At 49.8% G+C, this 14392-nt stretch overlaps 3 protein-coding genes across 3 annotated transcripts; all 3 read right to left on the bottom strand.

The window, feature by feature from the left end:
* Window positions 1-488: 488 nt before the first annotated feature.
* BCR38DRAFT_481978 (uncharacterized protein) lies at window positions 489-914 on the bottom strand (the record flags this gene model as incomplete). The annotated part of the gene is made up of 1 exon (XM_040863443.1): window positions 489-914. The coding sequence occupies one exon, from the start codon at window positions 912-914 to the stop codon at window positions 489-491; it is 426 nt and encodes a 141-aa protein (XP_040718778.1).
* A 1514-nt stretch (window positions 915-2428) lies between these two features.
* Window positions 2429-8155, bottom strand: BCR38DRAFT_521547 (uncharacterized protein; the record flags this gene model as incomplete). Its single annotated transcript, XM_040865196.1, has 8 exons — window positions 2429-2682; window positions 2764-3072; window positions 3151-4117; window positions 4174-4785; window positions 4841-5194; window positions 5246-6990; window positions 7063-7921; window positions 7980-8155. The coding sequence occupies 8 exons, from the start codon at window positions 8153-8155 to the stop codon at window positions 2470-2472; spliced, it is 5235 nt and encodes a 1744-aa protein (XP_040718777.1). The 3' UTR covers window positions 2429-2469.
* A 4982-nt stretch (window positions 8156-13137) lies between these two features.
* BCR38DRAFT_455468 (mitochondrial import receptor subunit tom22) lies at window positions 13138-13728 on the bottom strand (the record flags this gene model as incomplete). The annotated part of the gene is made up of 3 exons (XM_040861794.1): window positions 13138-13224; window positions 13285-13574; window positions 13644-13728. The coding sequence occupies 3 exons, from the start codon at window positions 13726-13728 to the stop codon at window positions 13138-13140; spliced, it is 462 nt and encodes a 153-aa protein (XP_040718776.1).
* Window positions 13729-14392: the final 664 nt, after the last annotated feature.

The following is a 14392-nucleotide window of genomic DNA, read 5'->3' as shown; positions in this document are numbered from 1 at the left end:
TTCGATAAGCTAAAGTAGCCTTTTTAAGAAATTCGGGGTTGGCAAAAGTCAAGATTTTCCCGGATGTCAAAGTAATCATACTTCAGAATAACATTTCCACAGAAGTGATATAACCAACGGAGAATTTTATCGCAACTATTAAAAGAGACTTCTCTAATATATAAGTCGAGAAAAATACCGCTCTACTAATACTACCACAAAATTCGGGACTGGATTCTGCCCCTGCATGAAATAGTGATGCTGCACCAACTTTTAACACCACATTTTTAGACTAAGTGCAGACAATAGATATTGCGTCGCCTTTCTCTCGATATATGACGGCACCTGAATCGTAGTCTTTCTCTCGTAGTCTCCTCCGAGGAAGTAGGCTCTGTACATTGGGTCCTATCGAAGAGAGCCGTCGCGATTCAAGTCTTCCAGTAGACCGCACTGTGAGACAATATGGCCAGGCATGGTGCAGAAGAAACAGTTCCTGGTCGTCATCCCCATTAATTCGGATAAGGACGGCGTTGTCTGGTCTCGTAGTCGTACAGCTGTCCTTGACGAGGGATGCCTCGGCTCATGTCCGTATTTCCTTGGGCCTGGTGTACGAGTGGCTGATAGCCCCAAGGCTGCTGCGGCTGGTATATAGTTCTCGAGTCGTCCGTCTGGTGTCTCTGATCAGACGGACCCTCTTGGCTCAGTCGTATCTGCAAGGCTCTGATCTGCTCTGTGAGGGCAGTCGAATTTAGCTGGCTTTCATCTTGTCCATCTCTCTTAGGTTGCTCAAAGGCTACCATGTTGCCCTGATCAGACGAAAAAGGTCTGTCCGTTCGCTTGTTGTGGATATCCAGATTTATCTTAGTCCTCGCCCATCCTCGAACCAATTCCTGGGCGAAGAGGTACTTTATCTTGAAGATCTCTATGTACGTCATATTAGCTTTTCGTATAATATCATCAAGACTGTCGCTGTGGATTCCCTCAAATAAGCCTCGAGTGCACTCAAGGTCGCTTAGGACTCTTGTAGTACCCTTCGTCTCACCAACCCGGATGCTATGATCAAGACAGTACGTATAGATCTTCAACGGATTCGACCGCTGTGGCTGGTTTTCGAGGTCTCTGAGGCGATGATAAGCACTTCGAGGTTGTCTAGGGTCTCCGATTGCAAAGGTACCTTTCAGAGCCTTCACTACGGCATTCCAACTGTCAAGTTGATCGATAGCGTCCTTCACCCTCTCTTGATGTGCCTTGTCCTTAGTCCAATATTGGATTTCAGTAATATTTTCAGCATCACTGAGTCGAGCTCTCTCAAAGATTCGAGCGACCTGTTCAACCTAGTCGGATACGCCATCCGCGTCAAAGCGGAGGTGTGGGTATTGCGCCACATAGAGGATCATACATAGCATAGTAAAAGCTCGAGGCCATCTCGATCGGATTCTCGGTGGTCTTGACGGAAAAGATCTGGACGGGAGTGGTCTGATCAGACCTAGATGAACAACGAATTTCGTGATCGTGGACGTCGTCAATTGATGTGGTGGTGAGAAAAACTGGTCCGTCTTGCGTATTGCTTTCCAATCTTCGCTGTGCGATCTCTTTGTCGACTCTGGAAAACTTTCGTAGGAACTATTCTTCCATGGGTTCTGTCCTAATGGTCATATCTCTGTGTCTGAGTCTCTCTGTCTTCTTCAGAAAAGGAGTGTTGAAGCTATGGTGTCCGGGTCCAATCCCGTACTACTCTTGCTTCCCCTTTCTCCTTATATTCCTTAGTCCGATGCCGCTCGTCGTGTCTGTGTATCCTCTTGTCTTCCAAATAAGAGCTCAAGAGCTGCATGCTAAGTCTCAACACTTTAATAAAAGCCAAACTTAATCTGCAAAGTTCACGGCCAATTTCCGCTGTTACTTTCCAGACCTCATCATTCCTGAAAACCCAAACATAGTGTTGAATGGACCCCATCCATGTCTTATTTGAGGCTATCACAGCTTCGAAGTCCCAATCTCGTTGGTCTGATCACCGCGGCATTCCATCGGTAGTCTCGAGGGCCTGCATTTCTTCTTCGATTCCCACATTCGCTGCCCTCATCGTCGCCTCATGGCCAGAACCTTCGGGTCCCCGCCCCCCTAAGTTTGTTGGTCTCGGCTCCATTTTCGAAGCTCTCGTGTTCTTGGCAGCTAGAAGCATTTGGGGGTCCCCATAATGCCCTCTTCACAGCTGACCTGCTGTCTTCCATAATCGCGATAGAACAAGAGACCCTGAAAAATGCAGACTGCTGAGCGAGAGACTCAGTGTCGTGAAGAATCTGAATTGTGTTGCCTCCCTCTGGTCACCAATGAAACGGGGTCAGGCGGTCAGTAGGATGTACCTACCACCTAACACTATGAATAAACGGCTCCAGCACCAACAGTACGTTTACCAAAAATGCGTTACCCACAGGTATATTTTACACAACTGAGCCCATAGAATAGGAGCAAAGCAACTGATCACCTGTTGCATCACCTTGCACCGTTCCAGATATCCGGCCTTACCCCTGGAACAACAGACCACTGCTCCGCCGCAAATTCGAGCTCGCCATTCTGCTGCATAACATCCGGATCAACATAAACATTCAACGCCATCTCCCTGCTCCCAACCTTCGACACCCTGAAGACCACATACACCGTATCCGGGTTTTCTTCTCCCAGTCTTCCATTGGACATGTTACGCATCTACTCAAGTCAGCCTGTCAGTCCCAGTTGCTCCCCATACTGACACAGAAACATGCTTCACACAAAGTAAGGAAAACTCACCCTTCTGTACTGCGACTTGCTCATAAAGAATGGCGTCTCGCTGCCCATCGTAGTAGACTTGACTTCGATGAAATACTTGGGTCGGCGACCCCTCCAGATGACAGAAGCCAGGCAGCCGCTGTCAATAAGCAAGTCCGTCAGCTTACCTTCAATATCATGATACGTGATGTCAGCCGTCTCGCGCCCGATCCAAGGAGGCATGTCGGCGTAGTCCGGGTGCACAGTGACGTATCGCCGAATGGTGCTCTGCCAGTTTTCACGCGAGAACCCAGGGAGGTTGGGATCGAGATGGGATAGGAGTTCGAAGACCTGGGCGGACGAAGAGTTAGCATAAAGTGTGGTTTGGAGTTGGGAGCCTTGGAAAAAAGGGAGGGATGTAATACGTACGAATAGTTCCCCAGCGGCGCCGATCATCCTGTCACGTTCGAATTGACTGGTAGAGCGAAAGTGGAAATAATCCTGAGGGGCGTCCGTCGTTGCAGTAACTTGAGGCAGTGCGTTCATTAGCGTAGACATGTCAAAGCTGTCCCGACGGGGAAGAGTGGCACTACGTGCCGCAGTCAGGACTGCGTCCAGCAATTTGAGGTACTTCGAAGCCGGACCTTGACCATTCAGATCCGAGTTTGGACTAGGAGATGGCTGTGGTGATGGAGAGAAGAATGGATACTGCACAGGTCTCGCTTCTTGTGGTGCTGAGGCACCTCTTCCTAATCGGCTGGACGAATAGACGGCAGCCTGAATGAGTCTATGCGTCCTTGGACTTCCTTCGGAAAAGACAGATGAGGCTGGAGTCTCAACTGCTGAGCTGTCAGTATCGTCAGACCCTAATTCTCCTGGTGTCACCACCCCATGAGCTTGGTCAGAGTCCGCTGTTGGTGTACTAGGCCGCAAAACAACAGCAAGCTCGGGAGCCTTGTCTTCATTTATCTCTTCAGGAGGCTCCTCGAGGAAGTCCAACTCCGTGACACCATTATTTCGGAGCGAAGTCGAGACCACCTGAACGGAAGCATTCAGAACGCTTCCGAGCACACGCACAGCTTGTTCACTATGCTGAGTGGGAAGTTTAGGAGCGCTGCCCATCATGATCCACTCAAACATGCGCTGGGGGAGCACATCAAGGTAGCAGCTTTCCTGGCGGGCGATATCCCGGGGCACGTAGACAATCAAGTGGCCCTGCTTTTCTTCGATATGAAGTTCACTTTGCGACTGCCTGACGCGCAGGGTTTTTTCATCTTGGAGGAGTTGCAGCTCGGAAGCAATGCCATCTGTTTCAAGCACAATTGTGCTTCTCAAGGTCTCGTATAATATTTTGGGGTCGCCATCAATCCTGGGGCTGTTAAAGTGTTTGGCGATGCTGGAATGAGTGTCAAGATGAAGTCCACAAAGAAATTGAGTTCAGAAGTAACTTACCGGCTCAAGGCATATGCTTTCGTTTTCAGGTCTCGTCGTGGGCATGAGATGGCAGTCCCGCTGTGGCCCAAAAGCGTCGACTTTTCGCTAACACACGAGGAGACACGGCGGGAGTCGAGTCCGGCCCATGTAAGAGTCGGCTGCAAGCGGCGTACTTCATCAAGACTGAAGTCGAGAAACTTAGCACTATCCGCAAACGCTTCCCAGTAATGCTGGCGGTCGTTGACTGCAAACTCCTCTTGGAATGTGCAAAGTGAGCTATTCCCGTTTCGCTTGACAGGAAACACAAAGGCTTTCTGGACGGGTACAGGATCTGGCAGTTTTTCAGTTGGCGATGACGATGCCAGCAACGAGTTGAATTCCCAGATCGCTTGTTTCATACTGGGAATTTCGGTGGCTTGCGTGGCACCTAGTCTGATGAGCTCCTTATACACCATTTCTAACGTCAAAGTCGGAACACCTAGGAAGTCCACCATGAATACCTTCAAGTCCTGGTACATGTTGTTTAAAATCGTCTTCCCCTGGATTTGGGTGGCGCTTGACCACAGGCAATCTGGAACCTTGCGCCAGCCATCCGGAGCACATATGTAGTCATTGAACCAGAATTCGTTCCTAACTTATGATTAGAAAGAGACAATGAAGGCCCGAAGGTGTGTGCATCGCTTACTTGATCCTAGCCTTTCCCTCTTTTGACAACTTTGGGGCCAAGCGAGCGAGATCCTGATACACCGCTTTCGCTCTTTCCCTCTCGTACTTGATAGACAGTCTCAGGGCTTTCAGCTCATCAATCAGGTCGCCGCATGTGCAATTTTTTATATCAAGCGTTGTCTTGAGGAACTCTGTGAGTATGCCACGACCTGGTTGTGTCTCACCGAGGAAATCTTGGAACACAAATTCGACTGGACGAGCAGTGGTCATCAATGGAGAAGCATCCCAGCGGCAGCTGCTAGGGCTGACCCAAGCCGATGTGTGCAAGTCTTTGGAAGGCAGCAGAAGCAGAGAGCCTTTCTCGAATTTCGCTCTTTAGAAGGTGTCAGTACTTGAAATATCTGCAAATGCGAATACGCCTTACCTGATGGTCTCTTGGTGGGTTTCCCGCCCAGTTCTCACTTGTGACATGGAGTAAATCATCTTGTACAAGTCGTTAACTTCATCTTGGTCGACAAGTTGTTCGGCAAGGTTGAGTTCGACAAGTTCAGAATCTCGACGTGCGACGTGCTCAAGCATCTCCAGGTAGAAACCGAGGTCATCGTGTTTGCCGACACCAAAGGCAGTGTGCAAGAAGTCCCAGGCACTAAGATCATCTGGACACAAGGTATCATCGAAGCTCAGAAATGGGAAGTCATCAGCGATTTGGTACTCTTCGCACCGCTCTTCCAGATCCGAAATGGGTAGGTATGTATTTGACAGTTTTTCGAACTCGCCGTTCCCGCATGGGACCTTGGTTTTTGCAATTTCATCGCGGATCGAATCACTCGCCATGACGTCCTGTTGGATCGATGCCCAGTGGAATTGCAACAATCCAAGAAATTCTTCAGGACGATGCTCCATTACGTAACGACACACGCTTGTAAGTGATCCATCCCAGGTCAACCGTGGATGGTTGCAGATCCCAAGTTCGCTCCGCAGCCATTTGCGCCAGGAACCGATTCCGACAAGGGGTTCTGTTGAGTTGAGTGGCGACTCCAGATACGCAGGTACCAAGAAAGGCACCTGGAATCCTGGTGCACCCTTTGACTCGCCGGGTATCGAGGCGACTTGACCAAGCAGTCGCTTTGCGCCGTAACGATGATTGTGAGCAATGTAGACATCCGCTGAGTGCGGCATCTTCAGTGACCCACCCATAGTGATGACCGAAATCGAGCTGTATGCCTGTTTTTCATCGTGTTGGCGGTTGTGAGTTAGGTAGAGGAACGATAGATGTGCCAGCGAAGCCTTTTCGGGGTACAATGAGTTCCCGAAGAGCAACGCCAGGTTTGAAGACTTTGAGTATATCTCAAAGATAATCTGACGCACTTGCCGAACGGATAGCTCGATTGCACCGAGTTTTGCAAAAAGCAGCCGGCGCTCCGGATTTTGGACAGCCGACTGCTGTATCAGTTGGAGATCCAGATCGGTAGGAATGACCACGCCCTCAACGGTTGGGAACGCGATAGGAACAGAACTATCGTCGGCCGATATCCATCCTCCTCTCTGAGTAGGGATAAGCGGCATTTTTGAAACCCGATGCCGATGGCACGGCCTTAGCCGTCTGCCATCTTCGGTGAAGGTATAGATCAAGCTCGAAGCTGCTGCGGAGTGCCACTCTTCGTTGGTGGCCAGGGACTTCATCCTTGAATTCGGGCTTCCAAGATCTGCCATGGCACGGTCGAGAATTTCGCTCATAGTAATCACAACAAGACGGTATTCAGTCAGCTTGGCCAGATCCGAAGCGACATAGTGTTTCGAGAGATACCTCTCGGGGTTGATGTCTTCAAAGATGGCCTCGCCGTTGTGGTAGGTACTTTGCTCGCTATGTCGCCGCATCTGTCCGATCAACTGCAACTGGCCTTGGCTCAGGGGTCGCAAGACCGAGGCACTTGCTAAGTTGCCTTTGATTTGATCGACAAGCTTGCTCCAGTAGCCATCCCAGGGGAAGTCGTCATGTTGAGGTAGGTACCTCATCCAGCGGTACTGAAGTGTGTCGTGGTCGCACATCTGGCGCATCGCCTTGACGAAAGCCTCTGCTATTCCCCCAAGCAGGCCGACGTTTCGGGCAGAGGTTGTGACGATGTCTTGACGGTTGGCCTGTGTCACAAAGTCCGTTTGGATCAAGAACTATAACAGTTAGTACTTTCTTTTCCTTCTCGGCCATGAAGAAATAGAGATAACGGTTGGTTTGCAACTCACCTTGAAGCCCATGTTGCGAATCGGTAGAAAAGCGAAAATGTTCTGCGCCTCGGTAATTGGAACGGATTCCTCTGTCATCGGGAAAGCCAGGACAACTTCAGCCGTCGAATAAGCTTTGTTTGTCTCCTCTAATACAGAATATTCTCTGTTCTCATTCCTGGCAAGGCTTGTGGCGACATGTTTGGTGACATGGTAGTACGTGTCATGCATGGTACCGTTGTCGCACATTTTGCGTAATTGGGTGCGTCTTGTGCCTGAGTTCGAGCTGTGAACAGTATATGTTGTCGAGGAGGTCGTCTCGAGTTTCTCGTTGGCATGATTGATGTCTATGCGTTTGAGGTTCTTCAGAAACAATAGATGAGTGGCTTCGATATCCTGGAACTGCTTCGAGATGGTCTCGCGTAGTTCCGCCAGGTCCGCCTCGTGGCCAGTGTCGTGGAGGTCGAGGGCTATTCTCGTCACTCCAGGTTTTACTTGCTGATCCGGTTCTTCCCAGGTAGGCGAGATCATGCCCATTCCTGAGTCATTGCGCCGGTGCTGGAAGTAGAACGAGAAGTTGCCCGATTGGATGCGCACTTTGTATGCTGCCATGAACACAGACTTGAAGCCGATGCCTTTCTCTCCGATGTACCCCTGGGCTCCGGTCTTGGAGCTTTTGCCAATGTTACATATGGCTTTCAGGTTTTCTTCTGAGAAACCGTCCTCATTGCACTCGATGATGATGCGCGATGGACTCATTGTGAAAGACACGTACGGATCCACACCCCTTGCATAAGCTGTAGAGTAATGGTTGTCATCGGCATTCTGGAGAAGTTCGAAGACAAAGCGAGCACTACTCGTGTACAGGTTCTTCGCCAGTCTTACATAGACGACTGGTCAGCATTTGATTGTGAGATAAAGTGGGTGGGAAATTGTACGTAATTGCTGATGAGCCGATCATCTGATCCTTCTTGGACATGGCGTGTATAACCCTTTGTTTGATCTCCGGTGGCAAGGCTTTGAGAACTTCCTCGCCTAAGTATCCATGGTCATCCGTGATCTGCTCGACGAGCGCCTTTGCTTCCGCTCGCGAAGACACCCTGCTGGAACTCATCGCGCCAATGTGATGATCCCCGGAACAGACAAAAGGATGGACACGGTTCGAGAGCCTCGGCTTCCGGAAAATGAAAACGCTGATTCCTAGTAAAGTGCCTCCAGGTTTAAATATTGCGACCCCGAAAACCCAGCTTCGGGACTTTGTAAAGTAAATTGTTAACCGTTCAGTGGCCGGTGGAGCTTAACAACGTCCAGCGCAATACTATAGACAGCGTAACAAGGGTGATTTGGCATGCCTGATGAAGATTCAATCCTGTAAAAGTGTATTCAGATGTCTTTGTCTAATTTTCAGAACATAAACATATTCGAGGCAGCACGGTTGCATTTAATTGTTTTCCAAAAGTCTGACATGAATGTCTACCGCGCCGCAATGTCGATCGCTTGTTGGTTTCAAGTTTGCACTGAGCATCTGTAAAAACCCCCGCAACCGCCAGGAGATTATGTTGGTTTCATGATCTCTATCGACTGCGCGGCATCCTTCCGATATGTGCAATGTCAATGAGTGCCTGCATATCCCATGGGTTTATACTCCAGAAAAGGATCGTATACCCGGGAATGCGATCGTAAGCGCCGGCCCGTGTTAAGAAAAATACTCAGCCGCTCTCCCGGACCCCCGAAGGTGGCTTACTATGCGTCTGGGCAAGATAAGAAGGTCGGTTTATAGCCTAGCGCCAGCGCATATTCCTCTTGCCTCTTGCCTCCCTATTGGCTGCAACCCAATCCAGTTGGGCAGCACTGAAGCATCGTCTAACCTTCGAGTTAAATATAGAGTGTGTCCTGCCGAAGTCGGGCAAAAGTAGTACACCTCTCCTAGAATCTTCACTGTTAAGGCGATATAGCCCATATAACACTACATTACCCCCTCTATGTCACTTACAAACATTTTCTACGAGCAGTACAATTCCTAATTGGATTATTCCATGGCCGTTTTCCATCATCTGTCTTAACCTTTCTATTATCGACGTCGCTAATTTCTCTAAAGGATCCTCTAGTATAGCTCTCTAGGCGGCGTATAGATTATATTTTGAGCTATGAAGACTCAAACTTGAAATGTTGTATAGTATCTACTATAGTACAATGGGTGGTCTCCGAAATCATCCTTGTACTGTGTGTGATGTGCAGCTTAGCAGTATCATAAAGCAGTTCCTCCGAGATTCGCGTAAACTGTAAATGACCGATCTAAGCGGTATTTTCAATACTGTCACGGTCACTGGGAACGATTGTTTTGGCGATGAGGTAGTTTTAATCGAGACGATTCCTCTATTTTCGGAGCCACACATGGAATAGGTAATTGCGGAGGTGAACTCTCGGCTGCCTCTAGATCAAGCTGTATACTGCAGTGACATACTTATTGAACCAATTCTGAACATAACCGAGACCCATAGGAATGCGTTACAGAAACCAACGGAAAGAGAGTTCTACAAGGCATTTCATGTGACCTCCCCAATAATTCCTCCTGATGACGGTTTTCGGCGCTCAATCGAAGCTGAAGGATTTCTGTGCAGGTGAGTACTCTGATTTCCCCCAGGTGAGAGGCTTGAGCCATGTTATGAATTCTACCGTGGCTTGTTGCGCCACATCACTCATCTTGGCATATCCCATGATGATAGGATTTCGCCCAAGGATGACTCGGCAGGTTGTGAAATGCAGCTTACATTATCAGTTACTGAGGTCGGTGTTGGTAGTGTTAGAGTAGTAATATGAGATAGTAAGGTAGCCTGGATTTTACCGATGTGTTCTTTGCTTAGCCTTTCTGGAAAAGTTGTTCCGAGTTCCAGTGACGGTATAACGGAGCAAAGGAGTGAGTAAAAGGCTAGAATCGCAACTCGTAATCTCCCAAAGGAGGCAAGAGCCAATTCTGGCACTACTGGATACGATGCAGAGCACTAACATTGTTGAGCCAGGATAAATCCCATTGAGTTTAAAATAAGCCCATCTTTCATATTTAAAGCATATGAAAAGTAACAGACGCCTTTGAAGGGTTTCGACAGAACCATAAGTCATCCCCAAACTCCTGCGCCAGAACGTACACGAAACCAACAGCCGAAACAAAACATTCAAATAGAAGACGGGCCGCTGATCCCACCTGATGAGTGCGTAATAGCCATTTTCGAGACCGAGATAGGTATAGGAGGCCGAGTATCCTCATCCATAACCCCTTTGCTCCTCTGATCGTCTTCCACTCTGCCCGGCACAGGACCAGCAGGGAAAGGGAAGTCCACCAATCGGCCCCCCACCGTCCACGAATGTCTAATCGAGTGCCCCTCACCCTTGCAAATATAAACACCCGGACTAATAGGCGGTCGACAACGGTAGGCAGTGACGGTCGATATGGCGGGCGGGAGGACAGGGCTGGCAGGTTCGGAGCAGGTGTTGCTCATAGCGCAAAGACAGAGTAAGGAGTGACTCGCAGACGCTGTAGCGCGGTAGTTAGGTTCGCTGTGTCGTCTTGTGGGAGGGGCAGCTGAAGGCGAGCCAGAAGAGGGTTCGAAGGTTGATAGGGCCCCAGTTCCGAAAATGTCGGGACTGGGTCTGTGTGGTTTGGGATGAGAGATAGGGACGGAGGCGAAGCCATACGAGAGTGAAATCGAGGGCTTCTTAAAGGGATGAGGCCCAGAGGAAGAAAACATGGGAGGAAGATGATTGGTGCGTAAGCTACAGGAGCGTTGAAGGCTTGTAAACTTGACTAAGAGAATGCAATAATTGGACGATGAGGTTAGAGTTTGCGAATAATCATCCGAGATGCACTCGAGTATTTGAATGCTTAGCTCAACGGCTATCGAGTCGACGAAATGGAGCACACCAAATGCGTCTTTTCATGCTATCCGCCGCCAAGGAAGAGTTTCCTTCGACATCATTCTTTCTTTTTTTTTCAGAAGCGCCGCACACAAGTTACGACTGCTTGCGCATGTTCAACTTCCCATATCAAGCGCATGCGAACAGTCCAGGGCTGGTCATCTCATACATGTGCCAACGCGCAGGAGGGCGGAGCCTAACCTACAGTCCCGTGGATCCAGGATATTTGGCGAGGCACGGAACGTGAAGCTCGGGATGGGAGGCTTAGGACCACACGTCCTTGTGGACCATGCTCCGTGACCAACCGAGATACATCATCATCATGTGCGAGTCATGACTTGGCCAGCTGGAACAGGTGAGCGCCGATCGTGTAAGTCTGCCAAGCAAGACAGATGATGGCATCATGGGGAATGATGCCACGGATCGGGAGGCCTCACAGCGCACCATAGTAGAGGAGTTGGAAATTCACCCTGGCATGCCCTGGTGCTGACAGTTTGTCGACGCAGTGTGACATGGAAGAAGGCCCCAAGGGTCCCTCCCGCGTGGTTGCAATGCAGAGGGCCCAGAGAAGCCAGAGGCCAGTGGAAACCAACGAGGATTGCCTGTTTAGGCAATCCGGAAGGATGACGACGTATCATATCCATTTATTTACACGCAAATACCCATCTGGTTTGAATGTTGATTAGGGAGCCCCGAATGTGACTAGTAAGAGACGTAGATGATAGTGTCTCGGCAACTGCGAAGCGGGTCGGACGGCGCTAGATGAAACTTGGAGAAACGACGCATTATTCCTGTGCGGTCAAAAGCTTATAGGTTGGGGTCGCTGTGTAAAACGGCGGAGAAGAAGCAAGCATGGGAGGCGAACGGACCACGTGTAGTCTTCTATATCAAAGATACGTCCCCTTCTCACGATATCGACTATGAGCGATTTCCCAACTCCTGTTATTGCTCTACACCACGCTTTTGGTAACGAAACGAACCACATTTTTTCCTTCGTGCCGAGTGCTCACCGTCTTATGCCATTCTCCATTCGTTTCGTTGCTTATGGAGTCGCTGCATATCTACAAGTTTGAGGCATTTACAAGAAACTCTGGGCTTCTGAATCAGGACTCCGGGTCGCGCGCCGCGGCAAATTGTTGCGATCGCAACTACCCACGGACTACCCTTCATTTTCTATGTCAGGCCTACCACCTTTCTTCTTGAGTCACGCGTTGCGCCACATTCGTTCCGTCGTCTACTTATTTTGCCTCCAGAAATCATGCATCCCCTCTTGCCCACGAACCCCTAAAGCAACAGTCCGTGCAACTCCCTATGGCTGTGACAGGCGTGCTTGAAGCTATACACAACTCTATCTCAGCATGATTTCTTGACCATCTTACGTCCTTGCCATTCCGGACCCTCGATATGACGCAAACCTCTGGGGAGCAATCCCTCCTGCACGTCTACATCCAGCTCCTCCGTCTCCGGGCTCTACGCCAATCTCGGACCAAGACGCAGTTACCTTCACCATCATCGACGAGTGGTGCACTGTATCAAAGCTGGTGCTGCAGAACGGTCAAGGTTGTCTGCGGTCAGGAGACTCGGACGATGCGAGTATTGTATGCTGTCAAGGACATTGTGCTGTGTGATCCGTGGTGAAACGGTTTTGCCAGCCGAAGTCTTGACGTTATCCAGAGAGCCGCTTCACCTTCACCCGCATCCGCATCCGCATCCGCACCCCGGCGTGCGGTGGTGGATCAGACCGAGAAGGAGCAGAGACCCAGCCCAAGGGGGTGCGCGTAAGAGTCAAACGCCGGCAGGTTTACTAGCGGAACGAACATCCAAAATATAATTGTTTGAAAATTCGTTGATTACGTTGACCCCAACCCGGAGTCAAATGGAATACAATGCAAACCGCCCCTGTCCATCTGCCGTGACACATACGCAGGCCAAACTATGATACAATGCTGCTATTTCGTGAGATGAGAAGAGTCTTTTCCGGTCGTGACCCCCGGGGATGGCACAAGAATGTACGCTATCGGATTACAATCGGTTTGCTCTGCAGTCGGGGGTATCCTCCAAACCACGATGGGCGCAGTTTCAGGGCGAGTTCGGATAGTGTACAAGAAGATTGGTTTTTGTTCGTATCAATATCCGCAGTAGCCTTCTACGTCGGAGCGTAGAGAAAAAAAAGGTCCAGATGCATTACAGAGCAGGCTGGGCCTCTCGGCCAAGAGCGGCGCCGACCTGGTCAGCCGTTGGCGAGCCAGCGGCATTACCCGCAGTCAGAAGCTGTTCTCAGAGTCAACAACGGCGTATATCATGTTGATTGTGTTCATATTGGGGGCTTACCTCTCCGCCCATCTCGCGCATCTTCATCTCCTTCTCCATCTCCATAACCTGCTGCTCCTCAGCCCACGCGAGCGCCCACGGAACACCCAGCAGGAGTGCCGAGCTGCTGAGAACCCATAACGTCTTGCCACTGAAAGACAGGACGGATTTGAATGTGTCGGCCGTGGCGTTCACCTTGTTGGCGATGCTGGCTCGTGTCGTGGGAGCGATGATGTCACGCAGCGCATACAGGCGCTCGCTGAATGTCTCGCTCGTCGGATCGTAGTCAGATTCGGTAGAGATTTCGGAATCTGTTCTCCCAAGTCAGCAGCCGCAAGCGATTTTTGAGGGACGTCGAAGGAATGGGCGACGGCGCATACCGGTATCTGTGAAGTCGTCATCCTCTTCTGGGCCAGGCTGGCCCTCCTGGAAGTACTCGTCTATTACTTCTGTGAGTTGAACCATTTTTTTGGCCTGCGATTATATTGCGATCTGGTGGAGAGGTTCGGGCAATGGAGTTGGGTTGATTCCGGAATCGCTGCGCAATCAATGTCTTTTGTTTGGGGATATAGAATTGGTTCTGGCGGGTTTGACTGCTGAATCTCGAGGAAAATTCACGTCCGCATCCATCCAATCGGGCCCAGCAAGTTCAAGAGGGTCGTTGAAGGGCCCGTGCACCGAGATGTAGCTTCTGTGGCGGGACAAAGCTTTTGCACCTTCCGATGGATGCTTTGCAAGCTGTGTTTATGCAAATACCAGTTATCTGCATAATAACCTACTACATGCATTATGTAAGTCAACGGAACACGAGGAGAAATCCTTCAAAGTCTTTCTATACTGATTTTAATTTCGGGCTAGCTCCAAGGCTATCTCACCTTACGAAATATGGGCGAGAGTGTCTAGTGGTTTGTTGCTGAACAGTCTTATAGTAGAGTAGGAAGTATGCTGAGATGCTCAAGTGAAGTCAATGGGACCAGTGTTCAGTGACAATTATGTCAGAATAATTTATTATTGTGACATCACTGCCCTCTTTCGCTATCAAAGAAATTCGGCAGCGATAGAATCAGAATCCCTCCATATAGTAGCCCCCGCTAACGGTACTTTTAGAGCGTGCTGTAGGGAGACAGGA

This window comes from Pseudomassariella vexata (assembly GCF_002105095.1).
Source record: "Pseudomassariella vexata strain CBS 129021 chromosome Unknown BCR38scaffold_3, whole genome shotgun sequence".
Taxonomy (NCBI): Eukaryota; Fungi; Ascomycota; class Sordariomycetes; order Amphisphaeriales; family Pseudomassariaceae; genus Pseudomassariella; species Pseudomassariella vexata.
The sequence above is the reverse complement of the archived record's forward strand: the minus strand, read 5'-3'. Positions and strand labels throughout refer to the sequence as shown.